Consider the following 18,936-nt stretch of genomic DNA (forward strand, 5'->3'; position numbering starts at 1 on the left):
TATGTCTATGGTATTAGAACTAGCATGTAAACGTTTTGGAGTGATAAGGGTGATTTGAATATCTATCGTGAATGAAGATCTAAATTTCACAATAGTCGCATTATGAGTCAAGTTGGGACTCAAGGAGAACGAAGGAACGATCCGGAAAGGAGAAACAACAAGGATGGGCGAATGTACAAGAACTTCTTAGGCGCCAAGCCGCCAAGTCTTTCTGGGAGCCCAAAGCCTGTTGAAATAATGGATTGGATCTCCGAGATGGAGATGGTATTTGAAAGTTGCGACTGTAGCAACAAACAGAAGACTGTCTTTGCAGTTAGACAACTGAAGACTGGAGTCTTGAGTTGGTGGAAGTTGTTGGCAGATACTATGCCACGAGGAGAAGCCCTAAAAATGTCATGGGAGGAGTTCTTGGAACAACTAAGGGTGCAGTATTGTTCAGAGATAGATCTGATTGATCTGAACAATGAGTTCCAAAACTTGAAGAAGGGGAAAATGAGCATAGATGACTATGCTACTGCATTCACTGAGAAAATGAAGTTATTTCCGTACCTAGTGCCAATGGAACTCTCCAAGATTGAGAGGTTTGCTAATGGACTGCCTGCCAACTTTGGTCCGACAGTCAAGATGGCAACTACTCTGAAAACGGCTGTTCGTGCAGCTAAGAATGTGGAGGCCCAGCAGAAGGAAAAGGGTCTGGAAAGGATAGAAGTTGGTGAAAAGAGGAAGTTCGATGGAACTTCAGGGTCCAATAAGAAAAACAAGTTCTCGAAGTCTGGTTCGAGAGGAGGAGGAGGTGAAGCGAAATGGTGCGACAAATGTAAGAAGAAGCATCATGGGAAATGTGAGGTAGTGGCCATGTGCTACAAATGTGGAAAGCCAGGGCGCTATGCAAATGAATGCACCCTCTCTAAGAAGGTTTGCTATGGTTGTGGTGAGGAGGGACACATGTCGAGGGACTACCCGAAGAAGAAAGAGGAAGCTAGACCCAACATTCCGCCAAAGCCAAAGGCGAGAGCATTCCAGATGACACTGGAAGCTGCTAAAGATGAAGCTGATGTCGCTTCAGGTACCTTTCTCGTAAACGCATTGCCTGCCCAAATTTTATTTGATTCTGGAGCCAACTACTCCTTTATATTGCATGAATTTGGTAGAAAACTAGTTTTGCCTGTTGTTAGACTAGATAATGCCTTATTAGTCGAAGTTGCTAGTGGCAAGTTTGTACCTGTTAGCCATCGTATGAAAAACATCTTAATTGATCTATATGGGAATAAGTTCCACGAGGAATTATTGCCTATCGAACTTAATGGTTTCGACATCGTGTTGGGAATGGATTGGCTTAGCGCCAATGATGCCGAAATTTTATGCAAGAAGAAAATAGTCAAAGTAAATCCCCCTGGGAAAGAGTCGTTTATGGTGTATGGAGATAAACGCAGAGTAAATTCTGGAATCATTTCATTGATGAAATCCAGAAAGTGTTTGGCTAAAGGATGTACGTCGTATCTAGCATTCATGATAGATGCTAAGAAGGAGAAAAAGGCGATGCAGAGCATTCCTGTCGTGTGTGATTATCCGGAAGTATTTCCCGAAGATCTTCCTGGATTACCACCTGATAGACAAGTGGAGTTCAGAATTGACTTGTTACCAGGAACAACGCCAATTGCAAAAGCACTTTACCAATTAGCACCGACGGAGATGAAGGAGCTAATGATGCAACTTCAGGAGTTATTGGACAAAGGTTTCATTAGACCTAGTTCATCACCCTGGGGAGATCCGGTGTTATTTGTGAAGAAGAAAGATGGAAGTATGAGAATGTGCATTGATTACAGAGAGCTGAACAAGGCAACAATAAAGAATAGATATCCGTTGCCAAGGATTGATGACCTGTATGATCAATTGCAAGGTTCGAGCTATTTCTCGAAGATCGATCTAAGGTCAGGATATCATCAGCTAAAAGTAAGAGAGCAAGATATCGAGAAGACTGCATTCAGAACCCGATATGGACACTACGAGTTTTTGGTTATGTCGTTTGGACTAACCAATGCTCTGGCAGCATTCATGGATTTAATGAATAGGGTTTGTAATCCGTTCCTAGATAAATCTGTGATAGTGTTCATAGATGACATTCTGATTTATTCAAAAAGCCAGGAGGAGCATGGCAGACACTTGCAAGAAGTGTTAGAAGTGGGATGTAGCCTGGTATGTGGATAGGTGCTTGACATGTAGGAAATTCAATGCCGAACATCAGCGACCTCATGTCTGTTGGGTTTTGAGCATTCTAACACTCCTAAGTGTACATGCAACCCTAAATACCTTGGATCTATGTTTTCTCTATTATACATACAAATAAGAACATCCAAGGTATTATCCTAATTTAGCATATAAAATAATGAATATAACAAGATAGAATACATACCTCTTTCATGTAGAAAGTCTTCATGAAGCTTGAGTGCCTAGTGCCCCAAGTGTGACACCTCAAATGGTTCACACAACACCAAATACACTTGGAATAACTTGAGAGAAATCCACAACTCATGAAATCGGCTAGCCCTTATTTTTACACACTCTAGTCGCCGATTTTGGTCAAGAATAAGATCTTTATATAGTGTTACAATTAGGGTAAACCCTAATTGTCATGACTTTCCATTTCCTTTGATCCATGGGTTCAAATACACCATGGAGCATCCATGGACCATCCTATGGGTTTTAGCCCAACTTGATTATCCATGGAGCATTAGCCCACTATACAAGTATGGATGATTTACACAATCAACCCATATATTTAATTAGTCTTCTTTTGATCACTTAATTAATCCTAGATTAATTCTTGATCAATACTAATTAAATAATCTTATTATTCTTATTATTAATATACTAGAACTTATAATATATTAATAACCATAAGTGTCTTATTTCTCTCATTATAGTCTATCCAAGTGCATGATGCCATGCAACCCAAATGGACCATGCTGGGTCGGGTTAAGTCTTACCAACTATAGTTATGGATTTAGACATTAATCCAACAGTCTCCCACTTGGATAAGTCTAAAACTATTATTGCGTATGACTTCAGGAACCAACTGGTAATCGTAGCTCTCAAAAGCTTCTGTCGAACTCTGACCTTGTAGATGAACTCTGACCTTTGTCAATGACTTGTCCATTAGATAAGGGATCATATATTCGTCCATTCTAGATATCATATGGACTGAGACATGGATTATAATCATTCTCTCTGTCCATTTGTTGTTTCCCGATTTCCGATTTATGACGACTGACTAATTGAACAAATCAAATCAGTCCTGGCCCGGCCGAGCACTTCCATTTGTCATCATCAAATCATCGAGGGGCCCATAGATATCGCTTTTATCCCGAAGGTAAAATGAATGGATAAACTTCGACTCATATGGCTTGTTCTACTACTTGTTGAATCATACACAAAGACACGTTTTATAGCACCGAGTTACCAAATGCGTTTTCGTGCAATCAATGTACAACCAACTCATAGTAACAACTCATATCTCTAGGTTTGAAGAATATAAGATATTATCGTCTCATGATCACTCGTGATAAAATCCATGAAGTGATTCCAATGAGCGCGGGTTGAATCCAATACTCAGAACTTATGAGCACTCATGAGTTTTGTAGCCCTTTGTCCAACACCTTAGATCTCTACAAGCCAACCCATGACAGTCTTAATTCATATCTACTTCCAACATATGACCGACTGTGGATGGTTTGAATAACTTAGTCATTCCGGACGAATAACCCAGTTTATTCGGGAAGTCAAAACATGCAAAGTGAAACACAATAATAATTGAATCCAATATGGTATCAAAACCTATGAACATAAATAAAACACCTTTTATTTATCACCATATGATTACACATTATTCATTATATACTGTTTCAGCTATCAACTTTATTCTTGAATTTAAAACAATAGTTGTCCCATGCTCCAAGCATGTACACTATGTTTTCTAAACACTAGTCATGCCATACACCAAGTATGCATACTATGTTTGTCTATGATCTTTACTTTGTGAACTAGATCAATTGAACATAACTTCAATGATTCTCTTTTCACACTCCCAAATCCTTACTGCAAATGCAAGAATTCCAAATTCATGCCATTTATTGAAATCTGTCAGATTCTAAACTTATATGCATTGAACCTCTTGTAATGATTATGCACAAAGTCAGAAGGATTTGACAACAACCATTACAGACCATTCCAAAGGAGATCAGCTCCTTGGGAACATTCTTCTTGCATTAAGTTTCCTAATCTTAAACAGATTGAAAATTCTAACTTTGAAACATTTCTAGATTCCATTTTGACTATCACTTCTGAACAAGAGTTGCCTCCTTACAGATTATGTAAATATGGTCCTTCCAGAATTATCACTATACTTCCAACTGTCCTTGAGCAACCAATCTTTGGTAAACCTTAGATTGTCCCCGACAATTGTTTAATCCTTTTAGTCATATCCAGTTCTAAACCTTTTCCCTTCTTAATGCCCCAGACATTTGGAAAATTTTAGAAAGGATGAATATAGCACATATAATCGATCCTATATCCGAAGCATATGGGAAACGATTCATGATGTCTCACATAAAGACTAAACCAATCTTTTGCTATACTATTACCATTTCAATTTGCCAAGTCCTCATAATTCAGATTATGAAAAGGGATGCCGTAATCATAATCGAATTTTAGAACGCAAATAATGGACCCATATACAGAATTTCCTTATGTTGAGCCATTCCAACATGAAATTCATATATATATCCTTGACTAAATGATTAAAACCTCACGATCTAAGCTTATAGATTTAAGATGAAGTATAATTTCCTCTCCCTTAATTATAGCAAAACAACCTTTTTACCAATTGAAACCTTTTGTTTTCTATAATTAACATTGCTAACTTGCAACCTTTGTCATAATTATCATGCTCCCACTAACATGATGATTATTCGCATAACACTTATGCTCCCACTAGCTTTGACATGTACTCAGAAATCAGCTGACTTTCTTACCAAAGTTCAGATTTCTGATACTAGATTGTTTTGATAAAACTTTATCAAAATCATACACCTTCCCTTAGATAGCATACTTGTGTGTCTAAACAATTATGAAGAGGGATGCCGTAATCATAATGGTTAGACCTTTTTGCCACTTCTCACAAGTCCAAGTTAGTGTGCCGGTAAACCACACACGCTCCACTAACGACTTTGAGAATGCAAATATCACAATTGCTATCTAAGCTAAAATCTACTTAGTGAAAGTGTTTCCTCACCATCATTTTCATGAATTGGAGAGAAACCTTATGACACTTAGATTTAATGGTGTATGTGTTCTTATCCATGTGAATTATCAAAACCATAGTCGCAAGACAAGGATAATGACAAATCCAAACTCATATGGACTGAACTCAATCTTAATTTCTTGCCACCTGGCAGCTTAAGGGCCTGCCATTGCTTCCAAGTTGTTGTGCAACAAATTGAGAACTCTAAGAACTCATATGCAAAGCCAACTTTAACTGGAATGGGCACAGAATATGTCAACACGATAGGTTATAAACCTCAAGTCGTGTGCTAGTGAAGAACTTCAGGCTTTATTCTTGATTAGTTCTTGAGACTTTCAAGACCTTTAAGACTCCCACTGTCCTCTTGACATATAAGACTCCCTTGTCAAACATCCAAGAGATAGTGTGGATTCTAATCAAGACAAACACTTCACACAATTGGCCTTAGTTGGTCTTTGTTTTATCCAAAACATCACAACTTACCAATTTCAAATGTACAAGAGTAGAAAACTTTTACTCTTACATTTAACAAGTGTTTTAAACCTTCTTTAAGACATGTCACTCAAGTTACAATCTTAGAGTATAACTCTAAGAATTGTTTTTGGAACGAAGTATGAATCATCTTCTTGATTTAACCACTTCAACAATTCAATTTCCTCTTCTTAGCTATAAGAAGGCTCTTAGAGGATGAATTGTGATAAGGTCTCTAAATCATTAAGATGATCACAAAACTGATACGAAAGTACTCTCTCCCATCTTTTCAGATTTGAGAAACTTTTATCCTTCTGCCTAATTTGATTCTTCTTATTCGCTCTGCCATACATTGGAACCTTTTCCAATGTCTCAGAATTACACTTAAGCTTGTAAGTATAACCATATTTACTGAGCTATAGTAAATTATGACGAATAATCTTATCGATCTTTTGTGGTGGACTTAATCAGTGCACAAGACTGTGTACTCAATCCCTTAGTCCTTCACTTGACTCACACATCCATGTGAACAAGTAATTAGTCTTAATTTTCCAATACTTGAAAGTTCTCATTCATCATGCTATACAACTTGCATGATTCCAAGTTCCGGTCCAATTCACTACTAGAAAAACAGCCTTTTACGACGCTCATTGCTCGTCGTAAAAGGCTCAAACGACGTGCAAATGCGTGTCAAGGAAGGCCCTGTCATAAAGAGTGACGACGCACATTTACGACGCGCAATTATGGCGCATGTTTACGACACGCAATGCGTATCAAGGAAGGCCCTGTCATAAAGGAAGACGACACGCATTTGCATGTCGTAACCTTACGACGCACGTGTTAATGACACGCAATGCATATCAAGAAAGCCCCTGTCAAGAAACGCCATGTCATAAATGAAGATGACACACATTTTTGAGTATCATAATTTTAAATGTTTAAAAAAATATTCTTTATAGATTTACTTATTTTTAAATTAAATTTGTATTATGTTTCATAATAGAAAATAAAATATCATATACAAAAAATAGAATCCATTGCATAAATTTAATGTCATACAATTCTATTTCTTACAATATATAAATTTGCATCTAATCTACTATATACATCAAATTCCAACCAAGCAAAGTTGCATCTTGCCTTTCATAATTCTTTAAGACTAATGCTCCAAACAGATGATTATATGGATAAGCAGTTGCACATTGGCCCATCTTACTCAATAATGACTTAGCCAAATTCAACTCCAAGTCTTTACTGCATCTTGCTGATAATGCTGCAAGATTTAAATCAAGTGGCTTCATATTCCTTTCTTCCATCAACTTTACCTGATGCACAAAATACACAGAAACAAAAAAAACATTGTAGATGAAGGGGTAATTTGGGAAAATGTGATGGGTATAATATAATAAGAATGCAAATACTTAATACCACTTTCATGCCATTGTTCCAAGAGACTCAACTAATCTTTAGTTGCACTAACTCCCAATGTTGTAGGAATTGCCTGAATAAATAAATAAATAAAATATTTTTTTTATATAAAACTCTATATGAAAATACTATTAAAGCAATCTTTCAAATGAACCTTGAATTGGAGCCTAATAAAGAACAATGGCATTATTATCGTCACCGCCATCAAGACCCATCTCAAACTAGCATCTTTCCTAACAAGATAGCTCAATAAAGAATAATGAGATAAATGTTCTAATAAAAACAAAAACCAATCAAATAAGAAAATGTATACATACCATTCTTCAAGAAGACCACCTGAATAAAGAAGTGAATGAACATCACCATGGCCATGAGGTTTTGTCTAATAAGTGAAATAAAAGGGGTTTTTAATTGGGAATATTACTAATATTATATACTTTAGTAAATTCTTCACTTGTATTATGTACTTATTATTTGGATACTTCTTTTCCTGTCAAAAGAGAGGAAGCTAACCTTTTGAAATCATAATGATGTTGTCTCTCTTTTGAAATCATAATGTCAAATATTTTCTAGATATTGCACTAAATATAGTGCAAGAGCATCCAGACCTTCGTAGTAGTGGAAGTGTGCTTGGAGTTTTAGCTAAAAAGTCTGGTGTATTTGCTGAAACATAATCTAATATCTTTATGAAAACCTTCAATTGGGGTAAGCAAAGGAACAAAATTGATGCCATAATCAGAGGCCCTCCTGATCCTTCCGTTAAGCCAGATGACAAGTCACCTTCTGACAAAATACCATTTGAAAATCAACACTCTATAAGTTTTAATATAAAAATGTAAACAAGGGAAATTAAAACATGTTCAGGGGATCCGTATCGAATGATATCTAAAGCTTCATTCCAGTCTGTAGGGCCAACTACACCACAAGATGACCGTGCAAGTGGATGTCTTTCCATTTGAGGTTCTTGAGGAACATACATTTCTCTAAACCCCAAAATTAAGCACCTCAGGAAAAATATTAAGTAACACAGAACATGAAAAAAATTTAAAAATAAATCATAACACAAGGCCAACACTACCTGCTAAAAAATGGTCCAAACATGGATTGTGTGACTTCACCACTTTGCTCAGCAACATCAGAACTGCACAACAAAATATATATAACCTAATAAATAAAAGCAATAAAAATGGTTATTTATCTTGGTGTTAGAAAAAGAGGATGTTTACCCATTTTCCCTAACAGAACGCCTTAAAGCAGCTGTTGTTTCACCTGGCTTCCCCTCCTTTCTTTTCTCCATTTCTCAAAACTATAAAAAAATTAGGGAATTAATAACAACATATAGATAAATTACTCCTATTCCCCAAATAGTCTTTATTTTTTTTACCTTCCACTTAAAATTTTCATCTAGCATGCTCCTTTGGGCTTCATTCACATATCAGCTTCACTACTCAGTATTCACTCCTCCACAAAATGAAGACTATGATTGGCATCTAATGTAATTATATATAAGAATGGGGACACTATGATTGTCATCTAACTCTTCCCAATAATAAACAGAGCTAGATCAAATTCTGTCATAAGCTCTACTCTACTGACTAAATTGCAAACATTGTTTTAATTTGTATCTCCTTTTGGCTTCTCCATAAGCAATCACACCCATAACAGTCAAGGAGTATCCAGCTATACGTAAAGGGGTAACCGGATTACGGAAAATGAGTATTAAGATAACAACCACTACAACACCTTTAGCATTCCGACCATACCATATACAATACTTCAGCTTAATTTGCAGTATAAAAAAGAAAGAATCATGGCTAAATTCACAAGCTCGATCCATGAATATGTAATGTACTAAGTTTGAACTTAGAAGTCAAAACAGAGAGCAAGAAGAAACAAGTAACCTGTAGAGTTAGAGCACTTGTGTGCTTGGTGACCAAAAAATCGGTCAAGCTAGCAACATAAGCCATGGTTGAATTCACAGAAAGCAGTAGCCACATGAATCTATGCTTTAACCCAAGAGTAATGGTGGCATCTAACACATCTGGCTCCATTATAAGTGATGTTGGAAATAAAAACACAACAACCATTGGGGACATATAAAGCAAAAGGTTCATTGAATTTAACTTCTCCCTGCAATAATAAAATCATTAAATGTACATTCACATACTTGGCTCCATTGACATACTTGAAGTGAAGAACAAATTTACATATATATACCCTTAGTAGAAAGTAGAAGTTAATTTATTTACCCCTCTAAAGAAAGTAGGATACCCTGAAGAACAGACTTGAAGGCCCTAGCAGCTGTTGCACTTATGCACATGATAAATCCATACAGCTGAAAACTTGGTTCACCCAGTAATAACAAACAATTTGACTTATTATTTTTGCCTCACTTAAACAAAATCTCAACATTACTCTCCATGGGAATGTGTAATTTGTTGTTTCTTTTTTACTTACTACAGTAACGTAGATAAAGTATAAGTTGTTATAGATGGAAGCTTTTATATACTATGTTGATTAAGATACCAATTGCATTCATAGGAATGGGTTGATATGTTTTTCAATAAAAATATGAAAATGAGCTTTAATGAAAAGCCCACTTATCTGCACCCATAATCATGGAAAGCATGAGTAAGCTTCAGCAGCTATAAGCCTACAAGGTGTGAGTGTGACACATTAATTAAATGGACTACCTCAGTGTAATGATTATCAAGCAAAAAACAAACAAGATCAGTACACTCGATTTTTGTCCTATTGTTTCTAGAGCACAGACCTTCTAAAATATATGGGAAAGTTTTAGCAGCCGACTAACTTTGTATGATCTACTTCATTAGTTCCCTCAACTTTTCTCTTACTTTCTCAATATTATAACCAGTCTGCATGCACCAAAGTACAGTTAGTACATAAGTTTTCTATGTAAAACACAATACATGATACATCTGTATAGTTTAAGCACATCTAGGGTCTGTATTAACCTTCTCAACCAAACAAGGAAGAAAGATGGAAGCTTCAGCTTCATTCATGCTTTAGTTTTCATTCGTGCTTTAATTTCAAATATATATATATATATATATATATATATATATATATATATATATATATATATATATATATATATATATATATACTACATAAGTTTACTACATAATAAACCAACTAAACTTTAATAATAATAAGTTCACCTTGAGTAGGCAAGATGTGTTGGATTCATAGAATCGCAAAACAAACCCCTTCAACAATATATCTAGGACTTCAATCATTTCATTGGCAATTGCTGGAAGTGCCTGAATAAGTTAGATGAGTGAAATCAAAAATTGGGCCCACATAGTCAGTTTTAACTTAGAAAATAAAATAAAAAAAGAATGGAAAACATACCTTCTGAAGCATCTCGATTCCATCAACTTGTTTTTTGAAGTCTGTGCTCAAAAGCCGCCTGTGCAAATCTTCCCTGAAGCACTTCATCAGATCATTCTGTTTCAACAAATTTAATTACTTTTTTGAGAATCTTAACGACAACCAAAACAATGTCATTATATAGATATCAAATTAGCAACCTCAAGATCCTGAATCTGCTCCAATCGTAACTCTTCAAATTTAAACATACGAACCACAATTCTCTCTCTTTCATCCTGCAAGTAGATTATATATTATTACTATTATAATTATAACTAAAGTATGTTTGATCCTTCTTAAATTTCCAAATGGCATAAAATCTATATCCAAATACCTTATTAGAGTCTTTGACATTTAGCAATGCTTGTGATTGTATGTTAATATCTTGAACAGACGTTAGAGGCTCTGGTTTTGAGCCCTTTGTTGGTACCCCTCTCTTAAACACAAAATCAAAACAATAAATCTGCTATCTATTTTTATAAATCAGAATGAATAAAGAATAAAAGCTATATATATCATACCGAAGATCCAACTCTGCTTCCTGGTTTTGATCCATAACCATTAGACTTTCCAACCTTTGTTTTTGCTGCTTGCCAAGATGGGGCTGTTGCCAAGATGGGTTTGACCCAAACATAATGAAACCTCCTAAAAGGATCACACATGTTTTGAATTGTCCAAGAACAACATGAGTTGTTGCCAAGATGACACCGTTGCTTGTATCGCTCTTCGGATCCCCAACCTTAATACTCCATCATCACCCCTGAAACATCAATTGCAAAATGACTAAAATGCCCTCACGTTTTTCCACACCAAATGACCAAAATTTATAATGAAAAATAGTTTTTTTGTAGCTTTCAATTTGATAGAAATATTCTGAAAAATTGGAGATAAAATATACTTTTACTTTCATTTATTTCTTTATTGTAGCAAACTTGATTTTCATTTCTTTCTATTACAACATTTCTCAGACAAAAAAAAACTACCAAATTATAGCATTGTGTTTTTTTGTTTATTATAACATACTAAAATTAACCCTATCTTTAAATTCATGGAATATGAAACAAACCTGTGATTTCTCAGAGGTCCACTGAGAAACAAGGGCTGACCACTGATCAGGTGGGACCCGATGATCAAGGTCTGCAAGTCGAGACTTGAAGGTCCTCCATTTATTTCTAATGGACAACAGCACTCATCTTCGACAATTCAGGCCAATATCAAACTTGGTCTATAATATATAATAATGTCAATAATGATGATTTAAAAAAAATGTGAAAGGTTTCTTTAGATTACACCCTACCAAAACTTTCTGCCACATGTTCTCTTTGTTTTCTGGTGGGATTTTCTTCCAGTTATAAGTAAGGGGAGCAAAGTTCACATCACGTGCTATCATACACACAAAGGTGGTTGATTGGGCTGCCCCGGGACCCACGGGCTGCCCGAGTTCATTGTTGGTGATTTTTATCCATTCCATTGTGTTGAACACCAAATCTCCTACCCAAATATCCAAATGGTCAAGTAATCAAGTGGACAATGGGTTTCAAAATCACAACAGTTTCTAAATCACAGTAGGTTCAAATAATGGGGAAGTTCTTTCTAACAGCTAAAAGATTTTTGATTTCTTATTTAAGGAAAGACCGGAGTGTGAATTACAACCTGAACAAATGAATCAGAAAAACTAATGAAGCAATATTTTCTTTTGATTCTTCATGGGCTTAATCGTTTGATTGACAAGATGGAATTTTCCTGAAACATTAATTGGTACCCCCTTTGGTCTTTCACTCGTCTCCTAATTGGTGCTCAAAAGAAATATTCATCTTGATGCTTAACAAGAAATAAACCCAGATTACACCTCTAGAAGCAAAAATCACAGCAACACCTAGAACACTTACATAGTTATGAATTTCTGTGAGAAGTTTATAGATAGGGAGTTCTTACCGATATTTAAGGTTGTCGGTTCAAGGACTACATGTATATTCAAGATGGAATGAACTGGAGATCGAGAATCAGAGCATGAGAACCTAGATCGCTTGTGCCCTGATCTTGGATTTGACAAGCTGTCGACGGGAGAGTATATACCTCCACCAAACTCCAATATTAAAGAAAAAATGTAACTCCTTAGTCCTGAATCAAAACACAAAAATATGAAAATAAATACAAGAACTCTAGAAATTTGGAAATCATAAGTCTAGAAAATGAGAAATTATAAGTTGGGCATAAAAATTATTCCTTGAGTCTTATTATCAATCAATCAGAAATTCAGAAATCCCCTCTTTACTCTTATGACTCTTTAGATTGCAGTCCTAGAAATCAGGAATCGGAGAATCCACAACCAATCCCATATCTAGAAATCAGGAAATAGAGAAATTAAAGAAAATAGAAATCAGATTATGAGGGGGTGAGTGATGAGTGAGGTCTAATGAGTTTAGATAGCAGAGACATTAACAAAGTCATAAAAATAAGGATAGGGAGGTGTATTTAGAAATCGGGAGATGAGAGAGGAGAGTTTAGGAAAATTATTGTTCTTCTTATGTTCTTAACATAAACAGTACACATGGAGAGAGTATATAGTTATTACCTATCGAGATAAGTGCCTCATGACAAATTGATGATGGGAAAAACCAATCTACTCATCGTCTTCTTCAACTTTACCTTTCGTCTTTTTAGCAACATGAAAGATGACAACCCGACTCCTAATCATAGTCTTGAACGGCGGAACTCTGTGTTGAAACCGATAGCAACTTGGAATGAGATTCAAGTAAGCCAAATTCAAGATTCATGAAATTCTAGGGCACACGAGGCTGTGCAACCTGAGATGCAGAAGAGGGAACGGGTTGTTGGTTTGGTTTCAGAGTTCGTGACCGATGGTCGGGGTCTTATGACATTTCAGGGGCGTATCTGGGTACCGTTTGTGGGGGGAACGCGCACCACTTTGATGGAGGAGGCTCATCGATCAAAATTTTCGATCCATCCGGGGGCCACCAAGATGTATTTGGATTTGAGAAAGGAGTATTGGTGGCCATGTATGAAGAGGGACATCGCATGGTTTGTTGAGAGATGCTTGACCTGCCGAAGGGTTAAGGCCGAGCACCAGAGGCCGCATGGCAAGTTGCAGCCATTAGAGGTTCCCGAGTGGAAGTGGGAACAGATCACTATGGACTTCATCACCAAATTGTCGAGGACTGCTAGAGGAGTTGATGCAATTTGGGTGATTGTGGACAGGTTGACGAAGAGCGCTCACTTCCTTGCCATTAGTGAGAGTTCTTCAGCAGAGAAATTGGCGGAGGTGTATGTGAGGGAAGTGGTATCTCGGCATGGGGTGCCGATCTCGATTGTTTCGGACCGTGATGTGCGTTTCACTTCCAGATTCTGGAAGAAATTTCATGAGGAGTTGGGTACTAGACTGCATTTTAGTACCGCATACCATCCCCAGACAGACGGTCAGAGTGAGCGGACGATCCAGACGCTTGAGGACATGCTCCGAGCATGTGTGTTGGATTTCGGGGGTAGCTGGGATGCGTATTTACCCTTGGCAGAGTTTTCCTACAACAACAGCCATTATTCGAGCATTGGTATGCCACCCTTTGAGCTGTTGTATGGGAGGAGGTGTCGGACCCCCATTTGTTGGGGAGAGGTTGGGTAGTGAGTGATGGGCAGTACAGAGATCGTGCTTCACACGACAGAGCAGATTTAGCAGGTCAGACAGAGGTTGTTGACCGCTCAGAGCCGACAGAAGAGTTATGCAGACAGACGCCGGTCCGAGCTTGAGTTTCAGGTCGGCGACTTCGTTCTCCTGACGGTCTCTCCTTGGAAAGGAGTGATTCGATTCAGGAAGAGGGGCAAGTTGGGGCCTCGGTATATTGGTCCATTTCGTGTGGTTGCGAGGGTAGGCCGGGTAGCTTATCGTTTGGAGTTGCCAGCAGAGTTGGGGCAGATTCACGACACTTTTCATGTGTCGCAGTTGAGGAAGTGTATAGCCGATGAGTCGGCGGTGGTTCCATTAGAGGATATTCAGGTGGATGCGAGCCTGAATTATGCCGAGAGACCAGTGGCCATCAGAGATCGGAAGGTCAAGGTTCTGAGGAACAAGGAGGTACCTCTGGTGTTGGTTCAGTGGCAACATCGGAAGGGATCAGAGATGACCTGGGAGCCGGAGCGTGAGATGCGTGAGCAGCATCCGGAGCTATTTTCAGAGCGAGACTTCGGGGGCGAAGTCTAGTTCTAGTGGGGGAGAGTTGTAACAGCCCGGATTTCCAGGTATCTTTTATGTTTATGTCTTTGGTGTTTTGAGAGGGGACTCGGCGAGTTGGAGCTCAGACTCGCTGAGTAGGATCGCGGTTCTGGACGCGGGTTCGCGCCTGGACTCGGCGAGTCTGCGCTGTTTAATGAAACCCTAATTCCTCGGGTTTGGGACCTATTTAAAGGGCCTTTAGGCCGTCATTTGTGCTCACCAGTCCCTTGAGTGAAACCCTAGCAAGTGTGAGCGTTTGGAGCAAAGTAGGAAGCCATTATTGACCTTGGAGGTATCTTTTTGCAAGGAAAAAGAAGAATTAGCTAAGGGAAAGCAAGGGGAGCCACTTCCTGAAGGCTTGAGGTCCAGAACATCGCATTTGAGGTATATTCTTCGAGCTATTTCTGCTATGTTGAGATTTATGTTGATTTAGGGCTTATTGAGCCCTTTTATGATAAGATCTAGTGCTTCCTTGGTCCCTTGAGTGAGTTAAGTTGTAGATATGGACCTTTGGAGGTCCAGAGTGTCCCTTTGCCCAAGCTTTTTACGAATCTATAAGGGTTTGGATTTGGGGTCCTTGTGCTTAAGGTCAAAACACCATTTATGAGTCATGGGGTGTATTATGAGCACCAAGTTATGGACTTTACGTGATGAATTAGCTTAGGAAGGCCAGATCTATGAGTTGTTGGAGAGGATCTGACCTCAGAAGCAAGTTTGAGTTGGTGCATGGCATGGACTCGCCGAGTCTGAAGAACAGACTCGGCGAGTAGCATGAAGATTGTCCCTGACCACTCAGTGAGTGGTCCAGCCGAGTTATGAGTCGACTCAGTGAGTCGGGGCGAGTTAGAAGTTGACAGGTGGACTGAGACGAACTGGAACTCGCCGAGTTGTTCTTGAGACTCGGCGAGTTGAGTCGGGGTGGCCCCGCGATTCTTACCAGGTGGAACTCGTCGAGTTAGGGGAATACTCGACGTGTCAAAAAGGGAATCCTAGAGAGTTGGTGAAAACGTCTAGACTCGCCGAGTCGCCTTAGTGCACTCGCCGAGTCCGGTCAAAGCTGACCGTTGACCGTTGACCAGAGTTGACCAGTGTTGACTTCTTAGGGGTAGTCAACCTTAGTGTTAAAAAGTGTTAATTAGAGACATATGATGTTATAGGAGGATTATAGCTCGGAGGATCGAGCACGAGGGATTTCAGGATTCGTGAGTCATCGAGATACGCGAGGTGAGTCTTCTCACTATACTTTACCTTGAGCAGGTAATCAGAGTTATGTGTCAGAGTATGTGTATGTTATGTGTTGTACTGCATGATGTCTATGTGATTTATGCTGTGCATGTTTATAGAGTTGGAACCAGAAGGTTCCCAGAGTTAGAACCTGAGGGTTCACAGAGCTTGGGTGCACGGACCCATAGAGTTATAGCCTCGAGTGGCTAATATATGTGATATGTTTATGGTATTTTGGGGAACTCACTAAGCTTTGTGCTTACAGTGTTAGTGTCGTTGTTTCAGGTACTAGCGATGACCGTGGGAAGGCGCCGGCTTGATCTGTACACATGCATGGGATTTTTGATATACATTGATCTTGGGATTTTGTATAATGTGAATTGAGATTTAAACTTGATGTTTTTATGAAAAGTTAATGAGAAATGTTTTTATAAATTGCGAAAAATTATTTTGAAATTCACGGTGTTACATTCAGCCTCCATTGTCCTTTTTGTGCAAATCTTGAACCATAGCTTTCTTTAGTGCATCTTTGAGCTTACCTTGGGTATTTTGGAGATCTTTGTTGGTTTTGAGAAGAAGGGGGTTTGTGAAGAAGCAAAGGAAAAGAATGGGCTTGTAGATCCAAAATTTTTGCACAATTTCAATCCCATCAAATGTATAAAGTTTGAATCTTGATCATTGCAAGCTTAGATCCAGGGTAGGGTAGAATATGGCATATTTTGGTCATTTAGCTTGGTTTCTTGGAGTATGATCAACTCCAGGCCATTTGAGATTTCCTTTTGAACTCTTGGAAGTGTTTTGAGTCATAATAATCGGACCTTGGTGGTTAATACTCCACTATGCAAGTGTTAGTAACCATCCAAGTGAGTTAATGGACTTAATTCATGGTTTGAGTCCTAACCATGCATGCAAAAGCATAAAGTTTGCAACTTTATGGCTTAAGATGTTATTATGAACTTGGATCTAAATTTTTGGACGTTAGTGCTTAATGGATTAAGTCATGGAAGTGTGTTTAGGTTGGTAGAGTAGTACGTCATGTGTACTCCAGTGTACGTTGCGCATACTGAGCCAACGTCCCGACTCCGGATCAACACCAACGTACGTTGGGCGTACAAGCCAAGTACATCGTGCGTACGCGGTGTGGGCTTAGATGGTTTTTGGGCTCGTTTGATGTTGGGCTTTGTACTTGTCATTATATTAGGTCATTTTTTGGCCTTAAGCCAAGTTGAGGGTTTTTGGGTGATATTGGTCCTTAAAGGCCTCATAGTTGGGCTTGGATGCCTTTTTGTTCTTCATTTGGATTTGGGCCTTGGAAGGAGGGAGGCCCAATGAGTCAAGGGTAAAGAAGCCCGTTTTGCCTTAATTCAAGAATTAGGGTTTGGACTTTCGAGTTAGAATGTGGCCTAATTTCTAACTAGGTTTTTTTGTTTGTGCGATAGGAAGAGGAGTTGGTGAGTCATCCGCTGAGTGCGATTTGATACCTACAATATGAGGTGAGTCTTCCTTCGCAGTATTTGTGGGTCAAAGGCACCAATGTCAGCTCATTAGTTTATGATGTAGTGTGATGATTGTGTTTGTGACAATTGTCTGTTATGCTTGTATTTGCTTGATGACTATATGATTCCTATTATGATATTATGTGGTAGTAGTAGGGGTGAAATAGACCCAGTATCCGATTAAAATAGACAGAAGAGAATTGCAAGCGCCCAGATATGCTTGATAATATCTGGTTGAAATAGATCGAAGGGGTAGACAAGCACCCATATATGCTTAGTGGTATCCGGTTGAAATAAACCGAAGGGGTAGGCCAGCACCTATATATTTTCGGTAGTATGTTTGTTTAGTATGTGATATATTGGAGAAACTCACTAAGCTATGTGCTTATAGTTTTCAGTTTATGTTTCAGGCAAGTCCAGTTCGAAAGGGAAGGGCCCGACCTGATCGCACGGCATCACCCTATGATTTTCGCACTTAGTGATTTTGGGAATTTGTACTCTAATAACATGTTACTATGATAATCTTTGAGTATTTTGATATTAGTGTCATGTGATTTGAAAAAAACTAAAAATAAAATTATATATGTATTTTTGGGATGTTTCAGTATATATATATATATATATATATATATATATATATATATATAGCCAAGTTTTTTTTAAAACCAAAATATTTGTGAGAACTTGCAAAATCATAATCAACTTATCATTTTTCAAAACCAAAAACATCAATCTTCTCCAAATTGTGCGTCTAAGCCATATCTAGGTTCAACAAAAAGATATGGCGATTTTTTTCTGATATTTTTGAAAATGTGGATTTATACACAATCAACAGTCGTATGGACTTTTGAAAATGTGGATTTACATGCAAATTTTCAAAATGAATAAAAAAATTGTCAAATCTTTTTTTGTTCTAGATATGGATTAGAGGCACCATTTGGAGAAGATTGATATTTTTCGTTTTGGAAAATGATGAGTGGAGTATGAGTTTGCAAGTTCTTAACCTTTTTCTATTTCGCACAATAACTTAGCCCTATATATATATGTGTGTGTGTGTGTGTGTGAGTGTATGTGTTTTTGTGTGTGTGTATTTGTGTGTTAACTTATGGTCCTTTAGAATGGCCCAGACATCAAGACTTGAAGTGTAACACCCTGTTCCGAATCGTTTACTAATTTGGGGGCGTGACCCGAAGATCGGCTATCATAAGGCTTTGGGCCTTAGGGAAAGAGAGATTTAGACCCCTTTAGGTGTGGGTGATGTAAGTTAGATGATTCAGGAGTTCGGTTTATGATTTGGAGGGCAAGGGTGTAACCATAAATTGGCAAGTTCGGACATTTATGAATTTTGGATTTTAGTTCGGGAACTTTTAAGGCAAGTAGGAGTTGTTAGAAGTGTA

At 38.0% G+C, this 18,936-nt stretch overlaps 1 protein-coding gene and 1 long non-coding RNA gene across 2 annotated transcripts; both read right to left on the reverse strand.

The window, feature by feature from the left end:
• Positions 1-8,786: 8,786 nt before the first annotated feature.
• Positions 8,787-10,221, reverse strand: LOC145055160 (UDP-URONIC ACID TRANSPORTER 1-like). Its single transcript, XM_079003460.1, has 5 exons — positions 10,174-10,221; positions 10,054-10,074; positions 9,448-9,572; positions 9,100-9,328; positions 8,787-8,972 (listed from the first exon to the last, which is right to left on the reverse strand). The coding sequence occupies exons 1-5, from the start codon at positions 10,219-10,221 to the stop codon at positions 8,787-8,789; spliced, it is 609 nt and encodes a 202-aa protein (XP_078859586.1).
• Positions 10,222-10,574: 353 nt separating this feature from the next.
• Positions 10,575-10,986, reverse strand: LOC145068691 (uncharacterized). Its single transcript, XR_013689072.1, has 3 exons — positions 10,926-10,986; positions 10,753-10,827; positions 10,575-10,669 (listed from the first exon to the last, which is right to left on the reverse strand). It is a non-coding gene; the product is annotated as an uncharacterized LOC145068691 (long non-coding RNA).
• Positions 10,987-18,936: the final 7,950 nt, after the last annotated feature.

This window comes from Lactuca serriola, chromosome 1, assembly GCF_051521515.1.
Source record: "Lactuca serriola cultivar US96UC23 chromosome 1, Lser_US96UC23_V15, whole genome shotgun sequence".
Lineage (NCBI taxonomy): Eukaryota > Viridiplantae > Streptophyta > Magnoliopsida > Asterales > Asteraceae > Lactuca > Lactuca serriola.

Coding starts and splice junctions, on each gene's coding strand:
- LOC145055160 (XM_079003460.1), bottom strand. CDS start 10,221: ATGAATGAAGCTGAAGCTTCCATCTTTCTTCCTTGTTTGGTTGAGAAG. Junction 9,329..9,447: donor ATCCTACTTTCTTTAGAGGG/GTAAATAAATTA, acceptor TTATTATTGCAG/GGAGAAGTTAAATTCAATGA. Junction 8,973..9,099: donor CAAGTGCTCTAACTCTACAG/GTTACTTGTTTC, acceptor ATTAAGCTGAAG/TATTGTATATGGTATGGTCG.